General features: G+C 31.5%; 1 protein-coding gene across 1 annotated transcript; it reads left to right on the forward strand.

Annotated features, from left to right (window-relative positions):
• The first annotated feature begins 9,450 nt into the window (after positions 1-9,450).
• LOC145329585 (uncharacterized) lies at positions 9,451-16,225 on the forward strand. The gene is made up of 9 exons (XM_080173865.1): positions 9,451-9,483; positions 10,034-10,104; positions 10,416-10,503; positions 10,890-10,955; positions 13,074-13,132; positions 13,513-13,589; positions 14,205-14,303; positions 15,605-15,641; positions 16,054-16,225. Exons 2-9 carry the CDS (start codon positions 10,036-10,038, stop codon positions 16,057-16,059), a joined length of 501 nt encoding a protein of 166 aa, XP_080029991.1. The 5' UTR covers positions 9,451-9,483; positions 10,034-10,035; the 3' UTR covers positions 16,060-16,225.
• Positions 16,226-17,400: the final 1,175 nt, after the last annotated feature.

Here is a 17,400-nt window from a genome sequence, read left to right on the forward strand (position 1 = left end):
CTGTTTAGTAGTTATTGAGATCTTAAGTTTCAGAACAGAAAGCCTTACTAACGTCGACAAACGCAGGATATTTCGGACAAATGTCGGAGTGGACATTATATAAGTAAAACGCAGAAGTGTCTATAATATCTTAAAAATTAGGTTTCAACAACATTTGTTTAGTTATTTCTACACAGGTTAGGTTAGGTTAAGATATAAATATACAAATAAGCCCCCTGCAGGGGTTAGGCATATAAAAAAACATATTTGACAGTTGTAAACAATGTGAGAAAAAAATATGTTTTAGTTTAATGAAATGTTCTATCTGTTTCAAACCTTTGCCTTTCGATAGAACTTACCTACTTTGGAAAACTGTCAGACTGATTTTAAAATTTCAGTCTGTGAGAAAAGATATTCAAGATTTTTTGTTTTTGTTTTGAAAGATTTTTATCTTATAAATGAAATAAAAGACACTCCTGCGTTTTACATAAGCAATGTCCACTCCGACGATTGTCCCATTCCTAGGTTTGTCCACTCCAACGTTTGTTTATGTTTTACTACTTTATATAATAGGATAATATGTATTCTTCTTTTATATTTCTCTTTTCTTATTCACTTGCAGCTGCGCTTATTTTAATGTAAGGAGGCAGAAAAATAGCCTAAACCAATTAGGGGCTTAAATCTGAAAATGAAAAAGCAAAAAACCATCCCATGACCTATGTGAAGCTTCCCTTAAATGGAGAATTTAGTCAGTTTATGAAATTTTTAAGCTTCAGACCAAAAAAATACTTTTTTTTGTTAAAAGAGAAACTTTTCTACAATTAGGGTTAGTCCTTTCGTCATTGCTCTTCTCATTAAGTTAAGCATGTGGTTTTCTCTGCTATTGTTAAAGATAGACTGTTGAGATTTTTAGTGAATATTCCCACGACATATGTATATCCAGTCTATAAATTATTTTGTCTGTCTCTCAATTATGCTTCAAAAGACTTAGGTTTCGTGATAATCTTTGAGTAATAGCATATTCTCTTAAAGTCTGCTCTATAACTTACTTTGTCTGTTTGTCCATTATATGATCCTTATTCAATATTCTATTTAACTAAAAAATTTCATTCTCTTAGTTTATTTTTTTTTCTTTATTTCATTATGTTATTATTTATATTTATTTTATTAATTCATTATATTTTCATTATAATTTTCCTTTTTAAATGGGAAACTTTTCTACAGTAAGGATTGGTTTGTCCGTACGTCCAAACGGTTAGACGACATTTTCTTTAATTTAGACATGTTATAAATATCCTATCGATTTCAAACTTTGCAGAATGATTTCTATAACAGTTGGGTACAATACTATATTCATTACTAGAAAGTATGTACGTCCATTTTTTTGTATAATATCATTGTCCCATTCATCTGGGTTTTGGAGTAATGTTTCTTAGGACAACAAGGTTTAGTATTATAATCAAATACTAAAAATAAAATTATGCCCTTTTACTATATTCTATACTAGCAGATTCGCCCCTAGCCTCTAGGGGCTTTGCCCCAAGAGGTGATAAAATTTTTTTTTGGCGAAATTCGTAATAGGACCAAGAAAATCTTCAGCAAAAAAAAAATGGGGGGGGGATTTTTTTGTTTTTGGGGGGGTTGGGGGTATCCCACCCCCCAAGAAAATAGCCTAAAACCACCACAGGACCAGTAGGTATATTCCCTGAATAGTAGAATATAATCGGTTCAGTGGTTACTGAGATCTTAAGGGACTGTCAGACGGACAGACAGACGGACAGACAGACAGACGGACAGACAGACAGACGGATGGACAGACATCATTCTACTTTGTATTATAGATTTACGCCAATTTTAACAAAATTTATGTTTGACCTCCTGATTTTAGAGCTTTGCTTTTGTGAATGTTGTTATCCTTGTTATCTTGCTTTTTTTCCTTTTTCATAACCTATTATATAAAGTAGTAATCTTTTTTTGTCTGTAGAAAAGCTAACCGCTGAACCTATATGGTTCTCCTTTACAGTGAAGCTTCTTTTAAGTTCATAGAGGGTTTATAATTATTTCAAGGGAGGGTATCTCCACCCTCCCAGAAAATTCACCCCAAGAAAAATATTACCCCATCCCCTCAAAAAATCTTTTTAACTTTTTAAAAGCAAAGCTTTTCTATATTAAGGATCAGTCCGTACGTCCGTAACGGTTAGCTATTTTCGTTAATTTAGGCATGTGATTCCTGTAGTAGAAAGGTACGATTTAGAAAGTCTATAATCATTTTCAGAATATCCGTACGTCCATTTTAAGCATACTAATTATTAACTTACAACAATTTTTTATGTATCAAAATTATCCGATTAATCTGATTTCTGGGATACTGATTCCTAGGACAACAAAATAGAATGTTATAAGCGAATCATATCTATAATCAAGTCCAAAAAATGTGAGTACGTCCTTAAGCATTTTCCTGCATGTAAGCAATTTCTCAATAAATTTACTTACAATTTTGTTTCGAATTTTAAATTTATGTTCTGATTATTCAGTTCTGACACTCTACATTATTAATGTTCATTAAACTTTTTTCTACCGTTTCAGAGCTTTGCTTTTATAAATGTTGTCATCCTTGTCATCCTTTTAAAACTTAAATTTAAAACTGTAGAGGGTCACATTCCTTCCTTACCTTAATGCCCTACCTTCTATAATGAAGGGGCAATACAATTACAGAGGCTGTACAGGAGCCATAAAGGGCCTATGTTGTATAAATTAAGGTAAGGGGCGATGAAGAGGCTATGAAGGGGCTATGTTATATAAATTAAGGTAAGAGGCTATTAAGGGGCGATGGAGAGGCTATGTAGGGGCTATGTTATATAATTAAGGTAAGAGGCTATTAAGGGGCGATGGAGATGCTTTGTAGGGCCTATGTTATATAAATTAAGGTAAGAGGCTATTAAGGGGCGATGGAGAGGCTATGTAGGGGCTATGTTATATAAATTAGGGTAAGGGGCTATTTAGGGGCGACGGAGAGGCTATGTAGGGGCTATGTTATATATATTAAGGTAAGGATTATCTATAATACAAAGTAGAACGATGTCTGTCTGTCTGTCTGTCTGTCCGTCTGTCTGTCCGTCTGAAGCTTAAGATATCAGTAACCACTGAACCGATTGGGCTCTACTCTTCAGGGAATATACCTACTGGTCCTGTGATGATTTTAAGCTATTATTTTGGGGGGTGGGACACCCCCAACCCCCCAAAAAAATGAAAATTAACCCCCCCCCCAAAAAATTTTTTTTTTTTACTTTTTCTTTTTCAATCTAAAATACTAAAAATTAGATTGATCAAACCTCTTGGGGCAAAGCCCCTAGAGGCTAGGGGCGAAGCCGCTAGTATAAATTAAGGTAAGAGGCTATTAAAGGGCGATGGAGAGGCTATGTAGGGGCTATGCTATATAAATTAAGGTAAGGGGCTATTAAGGGGCGATGGAGAGGCTATGTAGGGGCTATGTTATATAAATTAAGGTAAGGAGCTATTAAGGGGCGATGGATAGGCTATGTAGGGGCTATGTTATATAAATTAAGGTAAGGGGCGATGGAGAGGCTATGTAGGGGCTATGTTATATAAATTAAGGTAAGGGACTATTAAGGGGCGATGGAGAGGCTATGTAGGAGCTTTGTTATATAAATAAAGGTAAGGGGCTATTAGGGGCGATGGAGAGGCTATGTAGGGGCTTTGTTATATAAATTAAGGTAAGGGGCTATTAAGGGGCGATGGAGAGGCTATGTAGGGGCTATGTTATATAAATTAAGGTAAGGAGCTATTAAGGGGCGATGGAGAGGCTATGTAGGGGCTTTTTTATATAAATTAAGGTAAGGGGCTATTAAGGGGCGATGGAGGAGCGATGGAGGAGCTATGTAGGGGCCATCACAGTACAATTTAATATAAATTTGGAGAAGGAGCGATGAAGGGGCGATGTAGGAGCGATGAAGGAGCGATGTAGCAGCGATGTAGGGGCCATCAAGTTGCAATGTAATATAAATTTGGAGAAGGAGCGATGAAGGGGCGATGGAGGAGCGATGAAGGAGCGATGTAGGAGCAATGTAGGGGCCATCACAGTACAATTTAATATAAATTTGGAGAAGGAGCGATGAAGGGGCAATGTAGGAGCGATGAAGGAGCGATGTAGGGGCCATCAAGTTGCAATGTAATATAAATTTGGAGAAGGAGCGATGAAGGGGCGATGGAGGAGCGATGTAGGAGCGATGTAGGAGCGATGTAGGGGCCATCAAGTTGCAATGTAATATAAATTTGGAGAAGGAGCGATGAAGGAGCGATGTAGCAGCGATGTAGGGGCCATCAAGTTCCAATGTAATATAAATTTGTAGAAGGAGCGATGAAGGGGCGATGTAGGAGCGATGAAGGAGCGATGTAGCAGCGATGTAGGGGCCATCAAGTTGCAATTTAATATAAATTTGGAGAAGGAGCGATGAAGGGGCGATGTAGGAGCGATGTAGGGGCCATCAAAGTACAATGTAATATAAATTTGAAGGAGCGATGAAGGGGCGATGTAGGAGCGATGGAGGGGCGATGTAGGAACGATGGAGGGGCGATGTAGGGGCCATCAAAGTACAATGTAATATAAATTTGAAGAAGGAGCGATGAAGGGGCGATGTAGGAGCGATGGAGGGGCGATGTAGGGGCCATCAAAGTACAATGTAATATAAATTTGGAGAAGGAGCGATGGAGGAGCGATGGAGGAGCGATGAAGGGGCGATGTAGGAGCGATGTAGGGGCCATCAAGGGACTAAGATATATATAATAGTGAAGGGGCCATGAAGAGGCGATATTTAATTAAATAGCCCCTTGGGATAAGAGGACATATCATCTCCTCTTTAGAAGGGGCGATAAAGGAGCGATAAAGGATCATTTAATCGCCTCTTAGGGCAAGGGGCTATTAAATCGCTCCTTTCAAGGAGTCATAACATCGCCTCTTGTTATATGGGGCTATTAAATCGCCCCTTTCAAGGAGCCATTACATCGCCCCATGTCATAAGAGGGGATCAATTAAAATCATCGCTCCATATGGAGGGATGTCGTGAAAAGGAGTATACCCAGATATATTTCTCTTGGGTCCGAAGAGATCCCTAAATGGCCGATAAATTTATGTACATCCCTAATGATGATACACATGACCCCTTCTGTAGATTGAAATTAGTGGTTAAAACGTTTGGACATTCAACTAAATGAACCACCCAATTAAAATTCAATATAAGTCCCCAAGGTTCATGCGCCAACGAATATGAAAACGTTATTGTGAGGTTTTAGGGATTAGTGAAATAAACAGCCCAATGTCCCCTCCCTCCCTGTTTATTTCTAGTTTAGTTTCAATTAAAATTCAGATAATCTGTCCTCTCCCCCCACTCTATTACCCTTGTACTTAACTTATGCCCTCTTAGTTTCAATATGCGATACTTTTCTACAATTGAAACCGATGTGGTATGACGTCAACAAGATCAGTTAGATCTAGTGAATTATTAGGTATAGAATAATTTTAAGTATATCATAATAATTTTGACATTTTTATTAACTAAGACTAACCAGTGTAAAATTATCTTCCATTATATTTTCTTTATTCCCTGCTTGCTCTCAATCTATGCAGTCATAAATTTATGGAAAAGGAACAGATATACAGCTATTCTAAAAAGCGAAACTTTAGATAAAATGACAATAGCATCTTTGTTAATTGACATTCAAGAATAATTCTAATGTATGTAATGTGTAAATTAATATTGATTCTCTAACAATACCTGACCAAATGTTTTTACCTACTAAATTAGCCATGTGAAAAATTTGAGCAAAGATGAGTAAAAAGGAAAAAAAAATATATATCACAAAGGGGGGAGGCGGATGTGCCACTTTTTGAAACCAAAAGTAAAACATGCATGATCTCAGCCCATAAAAGAGTTACAGCTCTAAAATTCAACTCAGCAGTTGCTTTTGTGGAGAACAATATTGAATTGTGAAGAAACGGCGGCAGAACCGCCGCTCCCGCCGATTTTTTTTGCATTTTTTCGCCAAATTAGTCAGTTCTCAATCATCTGAGATAAACTTTTTTCTCATAAAGTGTAAAATCTTATTCAAGGCAAAAGAAATTTCGGCAGGAAACAGCGGTTTTCGGAGGGAGCGGCTGTTCCGCCGCCGTTTCTTCACAGTTCCATTTTGTTCTCCACAAAAGCAACTGCTGTGCCGAATTTTAGAGCTGTAACTCTTTTATGGGCTGAGATAATGCACGTTTTACTTTTGGTTTCAAAAAGTGTCACATCCGCCTCCCCCCTTTGAATTTTGATTGATATCAATGAATATTTGTCATTGTTCATGACACTGAATATTTATGAACAAGTACCAATACAAATAATCTAGAGTGTGCATTATTTATTTGAGAATAAAATTTGTGGATTAGTAAGGGCAATCGACATAGGAGATACAGAAAGTGTCATGTGTGACGTCATAAAAATTCATCTATATCCATCTCACTTTTATAGGTTTCCTTTCTCGCTGCTCCTGTCACCTTTCATTTTATACGTATTTTTATGACGTCACACATGCTACCCTATACAATTATCAAAAAAATAGAAACATACAAATGGCTAGGTTATTACTATGATCTACAGATTCAAACATACATCCACTTATTTTTCTTATAAAATGAACCATAACTTCTGTTATTATTCTTATTTATTTCTATTGAAATTTAAAATTTATGCCAATATGATTCAATTTTCAAGTGGTTTTATTTTTGCATTTTGCAACCTCCCATAGATAAGATTTTAAATGATAAAGTCAATTTTTGGGAGGGTTCTTTATTTTTACATTCAACAAATAGCCTTAAAACTACCCAGACATTTACACAAATTCAGATACTTATATGTTAAAAAAATACCTTAAATTTTTATATTCTTATTTTTAATTTTTTACTTCAAAATTAATCTCTTAATTCTATCTATTTATAAACAATGAGAAAGTATTAATCCTTTCTTAAATGACATATGCATGTCATTAACTATTAACTTGTATAACAATTTATTATTAAAACTATTTAGCTACTTAATATTGAACACAGTAAAAGTGTCTGACTGATTATGACGTAACAAAAAAAAATAGCCAATGAGAGGACACTATAAATTTTACCATAGGTCAATAATGGCCTCTCATTGGCTAATTTTTTTTTGTTACGTCATAATCAGTCAGACACTATTACTGTGTTCCTTAATATTTTGTGTCTTATTAAATAGTAATTATTATTACACAGTAATATATGTTTATGTATAATGTTCATGATTTTAATTGTAAAATGTTTGGTATCTTTTCCTAAAGTAGAAATAAATCATTTTAAAGAATAAAAAAAATCAATTTTGTAGGAGAACATATCTATTCACTTGGATGTTTGTTTATTATCTTATTTAGAATCAAAATATACAACATGTCTTTTCAGGAGGGAAGTCAGACGACTGGAAACATAAAAATAAAAACATTAAAAATAGAAAATTAAATGTATTTGTATTTTGACTGTAAACAGAAAAGGATGATTGGAAAATTTGTAAAAAGTATAATTATGTTGTTTTATTTTTGCAGCTGCGGATAGCAATCCCTTTCTTTTTGAATGAATTGTGAACAACTTATAGATATTGAGTGCGCATAAATCATCCGGCGCAGAGACATATTTTAGCAGATATATTAATTCTGTAATCTTTTTGAGATATCTCAACATTGGAGCAATGTATTCAGGGATCTACAAGGATAGGACAATGGTCGATAAATTTATTTACAGTTTTAAACACAAATTATTATAAAAGTAGCTTCTGTTAATTCATGTACCTGTGTGAAGCTACAAGTTTTTAAGATTCTTTGAATATACATTTTCCAATGATAATTGTACAATGGGGGAAGGTTAGGTAAAGACCTCTTTAACACCCACCCCCAAATAAAAATTGGGGTAATAGTATGACCAACCAAATAAAAAAATTTACCCTGAAAAGTTTAAGTTTGGGGTTTACTCCCCCCCCCCCCTCCCGTCCTCAAAAACCCCAAGACACAGTTTTTCTCACAAACAAATCAAATTCCTTTCTTTAAACAAATCTCGATTCAATCCCTCCTTTATATCTCCCACCCCCAAACAAAAGATTTGATTAAAGATCACTTAAATTTTCAACAAATTAGATCAACAATTTAAACAGGACTTTCCAAGATAACCTTGTCTGTCTGACTCATTTGGCTAATTTCTTAAGCTTACCTGAAAAATCATATTAATTATTAATGATTAAAAAAAACAATCAATTAATGGTTTCATAATAGCTCATTATTATTTTAAGATAAAGTTGCATGAAAAGTTAAAACAAGGATAAAACAAAAAATCATAAAATTGTTTTAAAAAATTAAATTATAGTATTGCTAGATTAAATCAATTGGTAGCAGAAATTAAATTGACAATAACAATTGACTAGAGGTTTTCGTTAATATGTTATCAGGTTTACCAAAAAATGACAAAACATCAGCTAAGCGGCGCTAGTTATTTCTTTTACATTTAAGGCGATTTCTCTTGGTATGGTGGTGTTACCTTCCCCCAAAATAGTTTTTAAAAATCTTCCCAGGACCTATGAGAAGCTACAGTGTAAAGGAGAACCATATTGGTACAGCGGTTAGCGAGATCCTTCGGTATACACACCACACTGACTGAGATCCTTTTAATTTACTATGAGGATTTCGAATTAATATATTTATAATATAAAACCAATTATTGCTTCGCTACCAATGGACAGGATACCATTGTCTTTTATGCAGACAAACATAGTTTTATAGATATTTGTAATAAAAATAAGATTCTGCAAGTTTAAATGAATGCATTTGCAATTTATGAATTATTTAGTATTTTCCCAAAACATATTTCTATACATTTCACAAATGGACAGATAGTTAAAACAAGAACTATTAATATGCTTAGTACCGCAGCAATGACATGCTATCAAATGAAATCACAAGATATCCAGTCTTCTAAAATAGCTCATGATTAATTTTGCAGAAATAAAAAAAACGCCCCGTAAATAAACAAGAAAGTCGTACAATCAAAGTCATGCCTATCAATGTATTAGTAATTTTTTTTTCTCTTTTTTACATGACTTAATAAAATTATTTATTTTCTATATCATTACAGTTTGCAATGACATGCATCAATGCAACAATTGTTATCAGTAATAAAATTTGATGTTATTGACTTGGAAACATTTTGGAAGGGAAATAGTTTTTTTCGGTGTCAAATACCTGTCCTTTTTTCAGATAGGTAGACATAAAGTAAGGAGAGGGGGGGGGGGGAAAGGAAGAGGTTAGTTATTATGTACAAGAAATAAATAGAGAAACCATTGGTAAGAGAAAATCTCTCAACTATGTGTGTAAGTTTGTAAAGTGTATTTAAGGAGAAAATGTAACTTACAATTCTCACTTTACTAATACTTATTCTATTGGGAGGTAATATACAGTGTGTACATCTTTTTGGTCAATATTTTTTTTTTTATAAAGATTTAAAGCTAGAAATATTATCTTAGATGATAAAATACAGAATATATAGTATTTCAGCGACTTAGACAATGTAAAAATTTTTATTCAAATTTCTTTTTAAAAAAATAAACTCCTTCTTGAAGGATTGTAATGGATAGTAATATGTGTAGAGTGTGCTTTAACTTTTTGGCTTTGTATCAAGTTTTGATATCCTAATATTCTATACAAGCTGGTGTACACTTCACAGTAGTGTTATTTTCAAATTTAGTAGCTCAAACTTTTTTTGTTTAATTTTATTTGTATTTTGTTTTGAGTTTAAGCAAGTTGAAGCCGCAATTATAGTGGCAATAAAAAAATGACTTCATACAAATGATCAATGATAGGCCAGTATATATTTGAATTGGCAACATAAGCTGCTTCAACAAAGTTATAATTTTTGATAGCACATCATAAATTCTAATATTGACAGAAACAATATATTAAAATTTGTATTAAAATCTCTGAAATGCTTTTTCTTCAGGAATGATTGGTCTTTTTAATCTTGTACAGACAATTGCACTGATAACACCATTGATTGCTATTCCACATTTTGTAAGTTTTTTATTAGTTTCATTAACATATCTACCAAAACTACCTATGATAAATTAAGGATATAACATTTTATCATTAAGTTGGTATTAAAAAATATTAGGATCTTTTTTAAGAACCTTGCTTTTTTATTCATCATCATTTCTTTATTGAAAAATTTCTGCATGTCAAAAATTGTTCACTTGATTAAATATTCCACACAAATTAATATTTCATGAATACAGTTGATTTAAACATTACCTAATATTCAAACTTAATGCATATTTCTTTTTGAAACAAACTATAAAACTATAATTGGCAAATTTAACTTTTAGGAATCTGAATCTGATGATATTCTGTTGAATTCATTCATAGATGTTTCCATGCCCTATTATTCAGATACAAAACCTGTACATACAAATGGTAAGTCTTCTTTGAAATGTACATCTATTTTTGCATTTTTGTTTGCACTATTTTGATGAGTTTTTGATGTTATAAATTTTATGCAATTATTTAATACATCAAATAAGTAAATAAATAGAATTTTTGGGATTATAATATATATTATCCTAAGTTATTTGATAAAAATATTTTCTGAGCAATTAATTCTCAATTTTCCAGTATCTCCAATGTGATTGTATTTTCACTGGATTTAAACTGTTCCAAGTATTGATGAAATTTAAATTTATAAAAAAAAATTAGTCATTAAAAATGAAGAAAGAAACAGACTAAGCTTAATTTCTACTTTTTGGCTTCAGTGAATTTATGAGATGATACACATCAAAATACAATTCATAATTTTTGTATAGGTGTTTTTGAGAATGAAGGGATTGTTCAAAAAGACAACTTGAATGAACCTAAAGCCATTTTAATAGGTAAGCAACAATTTTGCATGTGTCTTTAAAATCTTTAAACGAGCCAATTTACATTACTGATACAAATTTAATTTTAATTAAAATTAGAAAGCAACAAATGTCTACTTTTACAAATCCCTTGGAAAATAAAGCTTTTAAGCTTCCAAAGAATATCAAATTTGTAGGATATTTTAAAATTTCTTAAGAAAAAAGTGTTAAGAAAATTGTAGTTCCAAAAATATAATTTAAAATATCTTTGAGAAGGTTGATGAGTAGATGAACAAGAATTGATATACATTGCTTCCCATATTAATATTTCTAAACAAACCATCTTTTTTTTCAAGCTGAATTGTTATTTTTGTTACCCTAGATTATCTACATATTTATTTTTGTAAGGAATTGTAAAGTTTACAGCAATTTATTAGAATTAAATATTCATACATTATGTTAAATTTGTTTCTATTAATAAAACATTTCAATTTCTAATTAATGAATTAAATGCTACAAAGATTATATTTGATAAGGAATTAAAGAAGATTAGAATCATTAAACAAATCATTTAACCCTATTGTGGGGATCTTAATCCCCTCCCCCTTTTATTACTATGAATATTGTTTTTGAAAATCAGAATTAAAAAACTGAAAATCATTATTAACAATATAAGTTTACATATTATACATACATATTAAACAAGCAAAAGCACATCCAACCTTTTTAAAGGATTTAAAAATATGTTGTTATAGTCTAAAATATCCAAAACTAAGTGGTAAAATAAAAATTCTTACTACTTTACAAGAGATTTTCTTAGGCTATTATAGATAATATTTTAAATAAAACAAACCATTTAACAATCTCTGCATCAGGTTATTCTTGTTAACTAAGTTAATTGGAGGGATAAGCTACACTTTATGTCAACAACACTCCTAATATTTTTCTTAGTATGATTTTATATCTTTAATTAAGGAATTAGGAGTAATTATGAAAGAATTGGTTAACTTAATTGTTTGTACACAATATTTACTAGATATCCTTAGTGACATATAACTTAACAAGGATGACAACATCCATAAAACCAAAGCTCTGAAACTGTATGACAACCAAACATTAACTCTTGTAAAGAATCAGCACTGAATATACAAAATATGAATATATAAGTTTTGACAAAATTATATGTAAATTTGTTGCAAAACTTCTTAAATACAGAATTCTGTTTAAGGACATACTGACATTTTTAGGACTTGATTATAAAGATGCTTCGCAAAAAATATTTTACCTTATTGTAATAGGAATCAGTAATCCAAAAATAAGATCAATTGGATGACTTTATCACATAAAGAATTGTTGTTAAAAAAGTAAAAAAATCAACATGTTTAAAATAGACGTACAGAATTCTGGTACGCTACGCTTTCTAAATCGTACCTAACTACTACAGAAATCATCGTGTAAAGTTTGAAATCAATAGGACAATTCTAACAAGTCTAAATTAATAAAGAACTAACTGTTCCGGACGGACGGATCTACCCTAATTATAAGAAAAGCTTTGCTTTTAAAAAGGTACTTGAATGCGATTAAACATTCATAACTCTAAATTTAACTTAAATAGCGTTCTATTAAAGACACTGATATATTTAAAAGGTTATGCAATTTTTTGTTTAAAGTTTCACTTCATTTTTACTTAAGCAACAAGTTTGAAATTGATAGGACAATTCTAACATGCCTAAATTTATTAAAAAAGCTATCCGTTACTGACGGACGGACTGACCAACCCTAATTATAGAAAAGCTTCTCTTTTAACAATAATTTTTAATACTGTGTATACTGTATACTACTCTGAAGTGGCCTTATTTTTTATTTTTCTTCCAGAGTGAAAATCTAGTTTTGATTTTCATCATTACTTTCGCCACAAACTGTATAATTTGTATTTAGATAATGGATATAAAATATACGTGAATATTATGATAGGGTAAAAATTGTTGTCAATTTAGGTTGCAAACTTGGACATCAATTATTGGTCAGTTCATTCATCTAATAGGAGGGAAGTGGATGGAGTATATGGGGCGGATGGAGGGGGGGATTGTTATTCTAGCCAGCTACAAGTTTCACTTTATTAGAGTATATGATGATAAATCCATTGTTTAGATGATCCCTTTCAAATCAGCAACCATGTCTTCCTTGAAAATTTTCCTGGGATTAATCAGGTAGGTTATCTTGAAATAATATTATTTTAAAAACGATGATTATAATATATAATGTTTCTTGTCAAAAGATGTCTTATAATATGATAATTCATCATGATACTACAACCTTATAAATACTTAAATTTCAAATTCAGACTATATCAATACTTTATTACTATATCATTACTCATCTTATTTGATGTTAAGAATATTAAAAATAGTTAAAAATTTTAAACCTGAAACTTAAAACTTGAAACCAAAATCATGTTTGTTGTCAAATTTAAAAAAAAGGAAATTTTAACAAGGATTTTTTTCAATTTGAAACCAAATCTTCAACATTTGTTGGACGCTTACAAATATTATAACATTTGATACCTTGTGTTTTATTTACCTTTCTTTAGAATCGCGGCCAGAAGTTTGATGCTAGCAGACTAAGAAAAAGGGAAGAAATTGCGTATCCTATATTTACCACTCCAAGGTAAAGATAGACAAGAAGCTCACCAAATAAAAGGAAGAATCTTTTAATTTAGTATTTCATAGATTTTAATTTTCTCCCAATTGCAAAGAACGATTAGCTTTACTAATAACAATAAAGTTCATGAAAGTAAATGAGGGAAAAATCAGGGCGATGGAACGATTTACAAAATCATAGATGATATGTGTATAATTTATTAGTGTACTTACTTCAGCCAAAATAGCAAAGTTTAAAATGCAACGTACAAGTTAGGTAGGTAAGGATATCTGAAATGACATTGCACTGACAGATAAATCTTCATACATCCCACAATCTTTTTCTGATGGTTAAAAGCTTTTTAAATTTTAAAATAAATGGAAAATAAACTGAAAGGGGGTGAGGGTTCTCCTATGCCTTATCCATGCGGGAGGCCCCAACCCTGCGTGATCTGTAACTGTTGACCTATTACCCAATATAACCTAACCTAACCTGGTTTAAAGTAATAAACAAACCGTATAAACAAAATAAAGGGAGGGGGGAGATTCTCAGGAAACCACAAAAGTTTCTAAGTTTTCACTTAAAATACATCAGGGCTCGGCAGCAGCGTAGACTTTAGTATTTTTATATTATAATTTATAGGCACAGCAAATTCCCCAAGAAGTCATCGAATTCTGTATCCTACACCTCTGGGAATGGAAATCTACCACTTTCTATCAAATCTAATATCAACAACCTGAGGTACTTTTTTTCAACAAAAATAATTACTAGTGTTTAAGTTATTGTTCGACTTTCACGCTCTTTTGACCCATTAAAACTATTTTTTTTACTGAATTTATTTGAAAATTTTGTATTGTCAACTTATTTGACTCTTTATTGATGACAAACGGCTACGTCCCTTGAGGCCTCTAGTATCCCTTGAAGGAGGGGGGGGGGAGGGGGAGTTTTAAAAAAATATTTTTTGGTGGGACAACATTTTTGTATGGGCGATTTCTCTTGAGAGGGTGCAGGTATCATCCCCCAAATATTTTTAAACCTTCCCCTGACCTATGAGAAGCTACATTGTAATAAAGAACCATATCGGTACAGCGGTTAGCGAGATCCTTTGGTACGGAAAGAGAGACACACAGACACACACAGATCCTGTTACAGTAACAGCCTCAAGTGTTACTTATTAAGAGGATTTGGTCTATTAATTTGTGTAATGTCTACATCTCATTAGAATTTGATTGTATGTTAGTTTGGTTATGCACTAGAAAATGATACATAATCTTTATTTTTCGTAATATAAGATAATCACAACAAACTAAGAAGTTCATTAGCATACACTCTGTATTAAAAACAATCAACATATTAAATATCAACTTATAAAAAGTAATAAATTATAAGAAATAAAGTAAATAAGTACTTAACCTATAAATGATAAGAGTTTCTGAAAATAAGGACAACAACGTCCTACAGTGCAGCACGGTGATATTTTCAATAATTACCAATAAATTCATTCATGGGTCTAGAGGGATAAGACAATGGCCGATAAATTGTTGTACATCTCCATTGAGGATACATACAATTATCCCATCTGTAGATTGAAATTAGTGATTAAAACATTTAAACAATCAATTATTTAAACCGACCAATCAAAATTCACTAAAGTACCCAAAGTTGTTAAGCCAACAAATAAGAAAGCGTTATTATAGAATTTTGGGGACTATTGTAACAACCAGCCCATTGTCCCCACCCCACTATCTTAAATTCATTTCTAAATTGAAATAGGAAAGGTGCCCCTTGATGTTAAGGGTGCAGCAGCTAATATTATCATAATATATATACTTTTTATGGTATTAAAAACTTGAGTAAGGAACTTATGATCACTTAAAGTAATAATAAAGAAAATCTTATGAAACTTTTCTAATCTAATTTTTATTAACTTGCTAATGTACATATAATCATATTCTATACAATAAAGATTATATTCCTGCACTCAATATTAATTCATATAATATACACTTGCAAGTATATCTAATTCAAAGATTTATATTAAGGTCAAGTTGGCTTAGAGAAATAAGAAGAAAAGATTTGGTAAGAACTCATTTTTGACAATTTGAGGATAATTTTTTTATTTTTAAAGGTTTCGTGATTTTGTTTGTTTTGAAAGAATTTGAATTTGCTTTTACATACAATATTAAGTACTAGCAGACCTATGAGAAGCTACTTTGTAAAGGAGAATCGTATTTTTTCTAAGGGCGATTTTTCTTGGGAAAGTGGTACCGTCCTCAAAAATGGCTATAAACCTTCCCAGTATGAAAAGCTACGCTGTAAAGGATGACAATATCGGTTCAGCGGTTAGCGAGATTCTTCTTTACAGACAGACAGACAGACAGACAGAGATTCTGTTACTTTTATAATAGGATTTTATTTTTATATTGCTTTGACATTAATGACCTTTTGTATTAATTATATGATGAAAATATGTAAACATTTTTTATTTTAGGCATAAATACAAAACATATAGAACAGAAACAAAAAAGAAAATTTTTTATAATATTATAATGAATGTATGTATAATAATGTATAAATAGTTTTTAAATTTAAAAAGCTATAATACACAAAAAATGTTATTGAATAATGTATTTAATGATCCTTATAATAAATATTAAATAAAATATTTATTTTAAATATTTGCGGACCATGAATATAAAAATCTAAAATTTGAAAACTTAGAAAAAATGAATACAACATTTTTAAAAAACACAAGGATGACAACATCCCTAAAAGCGAAAACAACAAAAAACGACAGACAAACGAACAATCTAGCTAGACTAAAACTGCAATTAAGACTATAGATATGATGATTTGTTTATTACTATGTACGTAATCAATATTCTAATATATAGAATATTTATTTCTTTCATCGTATTATAAACGGCTTTCCGCGGATATAGAATGTACAATTATAAGATTAAAACCAGTTTTTTAGACCCGAGCTGCCGAAGGCACGGGCTAAAAAAACTGGTTTTAATCTTGTGATTGTACATTTTTATATTCGTAGAAAGCTGGATATAATACGATGCTAGACATAGTTTTTTCGTATGGATGAGAACCGGTTTCTATCCACCGGATTCGAATGAATACGAGAAAATAGTTTCAGGCCGCTGAATCTATGTCCCTCAAAATAACAACCCTTATAAGTGTTATTATCATCTTATTCCCCTTCATTATAAATATTTATTTACTATGTTAGATAAAAAGGAAAATATATGAGCTCTAAATTATTCTAAAATTAAACAATTTGAATTTTTAAAGCTTATTTTCACTAATGGAAATATTTATGGTTCTGATTTAAAGTTAGTTGAAGATATCACTAACCACGGAACAAATTTTGTTTTTCTTTTCAGGGAGGCCTTATGTAGTTCTCTTATGTAATATCCCTAGAGGTTAGTTTAGAAAATACATTATATTAAATTAATCTACCAAATCCAGATATGATTATTAAAGAAGGATTATTTTTTTTTATTTTTCTATTCCTTCATCCATGTTCGTTATGATTCAGAATTTTTCAACCTCTCTGACAAATACACAAACAAATAGGGTAAGGGGGGGGAAATTTCGGTATTTTTTCGTTTTTTTTTGAAAAAAAATGGGGTAAATATTAATATTTTCAAATAAAACCAAGACCGGTAGTAAGCTTATGGAAAGGACTATCAGGTCCTAAAAGGACGTTATCCTAGGACTTTTAGAAGTTTGCCGAAATTGACCGCAAAAAAGTTACCGAAAATTCCCCACCAGCGGGGGAATTTTCGGTAATTTTTTTCAACCTAAAAAAAATCGATGAAAAACG

This window comes from Acartia tonsa, chromosome 10 (genome assembly GCF_053477335.1).
Source record: "Acartia tonsa isolate MP-2025a chromosome 10, ASM5347733v1, whole genome shotgun sequence".
NCBI lineage: Eukaryota > Metazoa > Arthropoda > Copepoda > Calanoida > Acartiidae > Acartia > Acartia tonsa.

What these genes read in the sequence shown, in the direction of transcription:
- LOC145329585 (XM_080173865.1), top strand. Translation starts at nt 10,036, where the DNA reads ATGATTGGTCTTTTTAATCTTGTACAGACAATTGCACTGATAACACCA. An exon ending in TGATTGCTATTCCACATTTT is followed by an intron (nt 10,105 to 10,415) that starts GTAAGTTTTTTA and finishes TTTAACTTTTAG; the next exon opens with GAATCTGAATCTGATGATAT. An exon ending in AAAACCTGTACATACAAATG is followed by an intron (nt 10,504 to 10,889) that starts GTAAGTCTTCTT and finishes ATTTTTGTATAG; the next exon opens with GTGTTTTTGAGAATGAAGGG.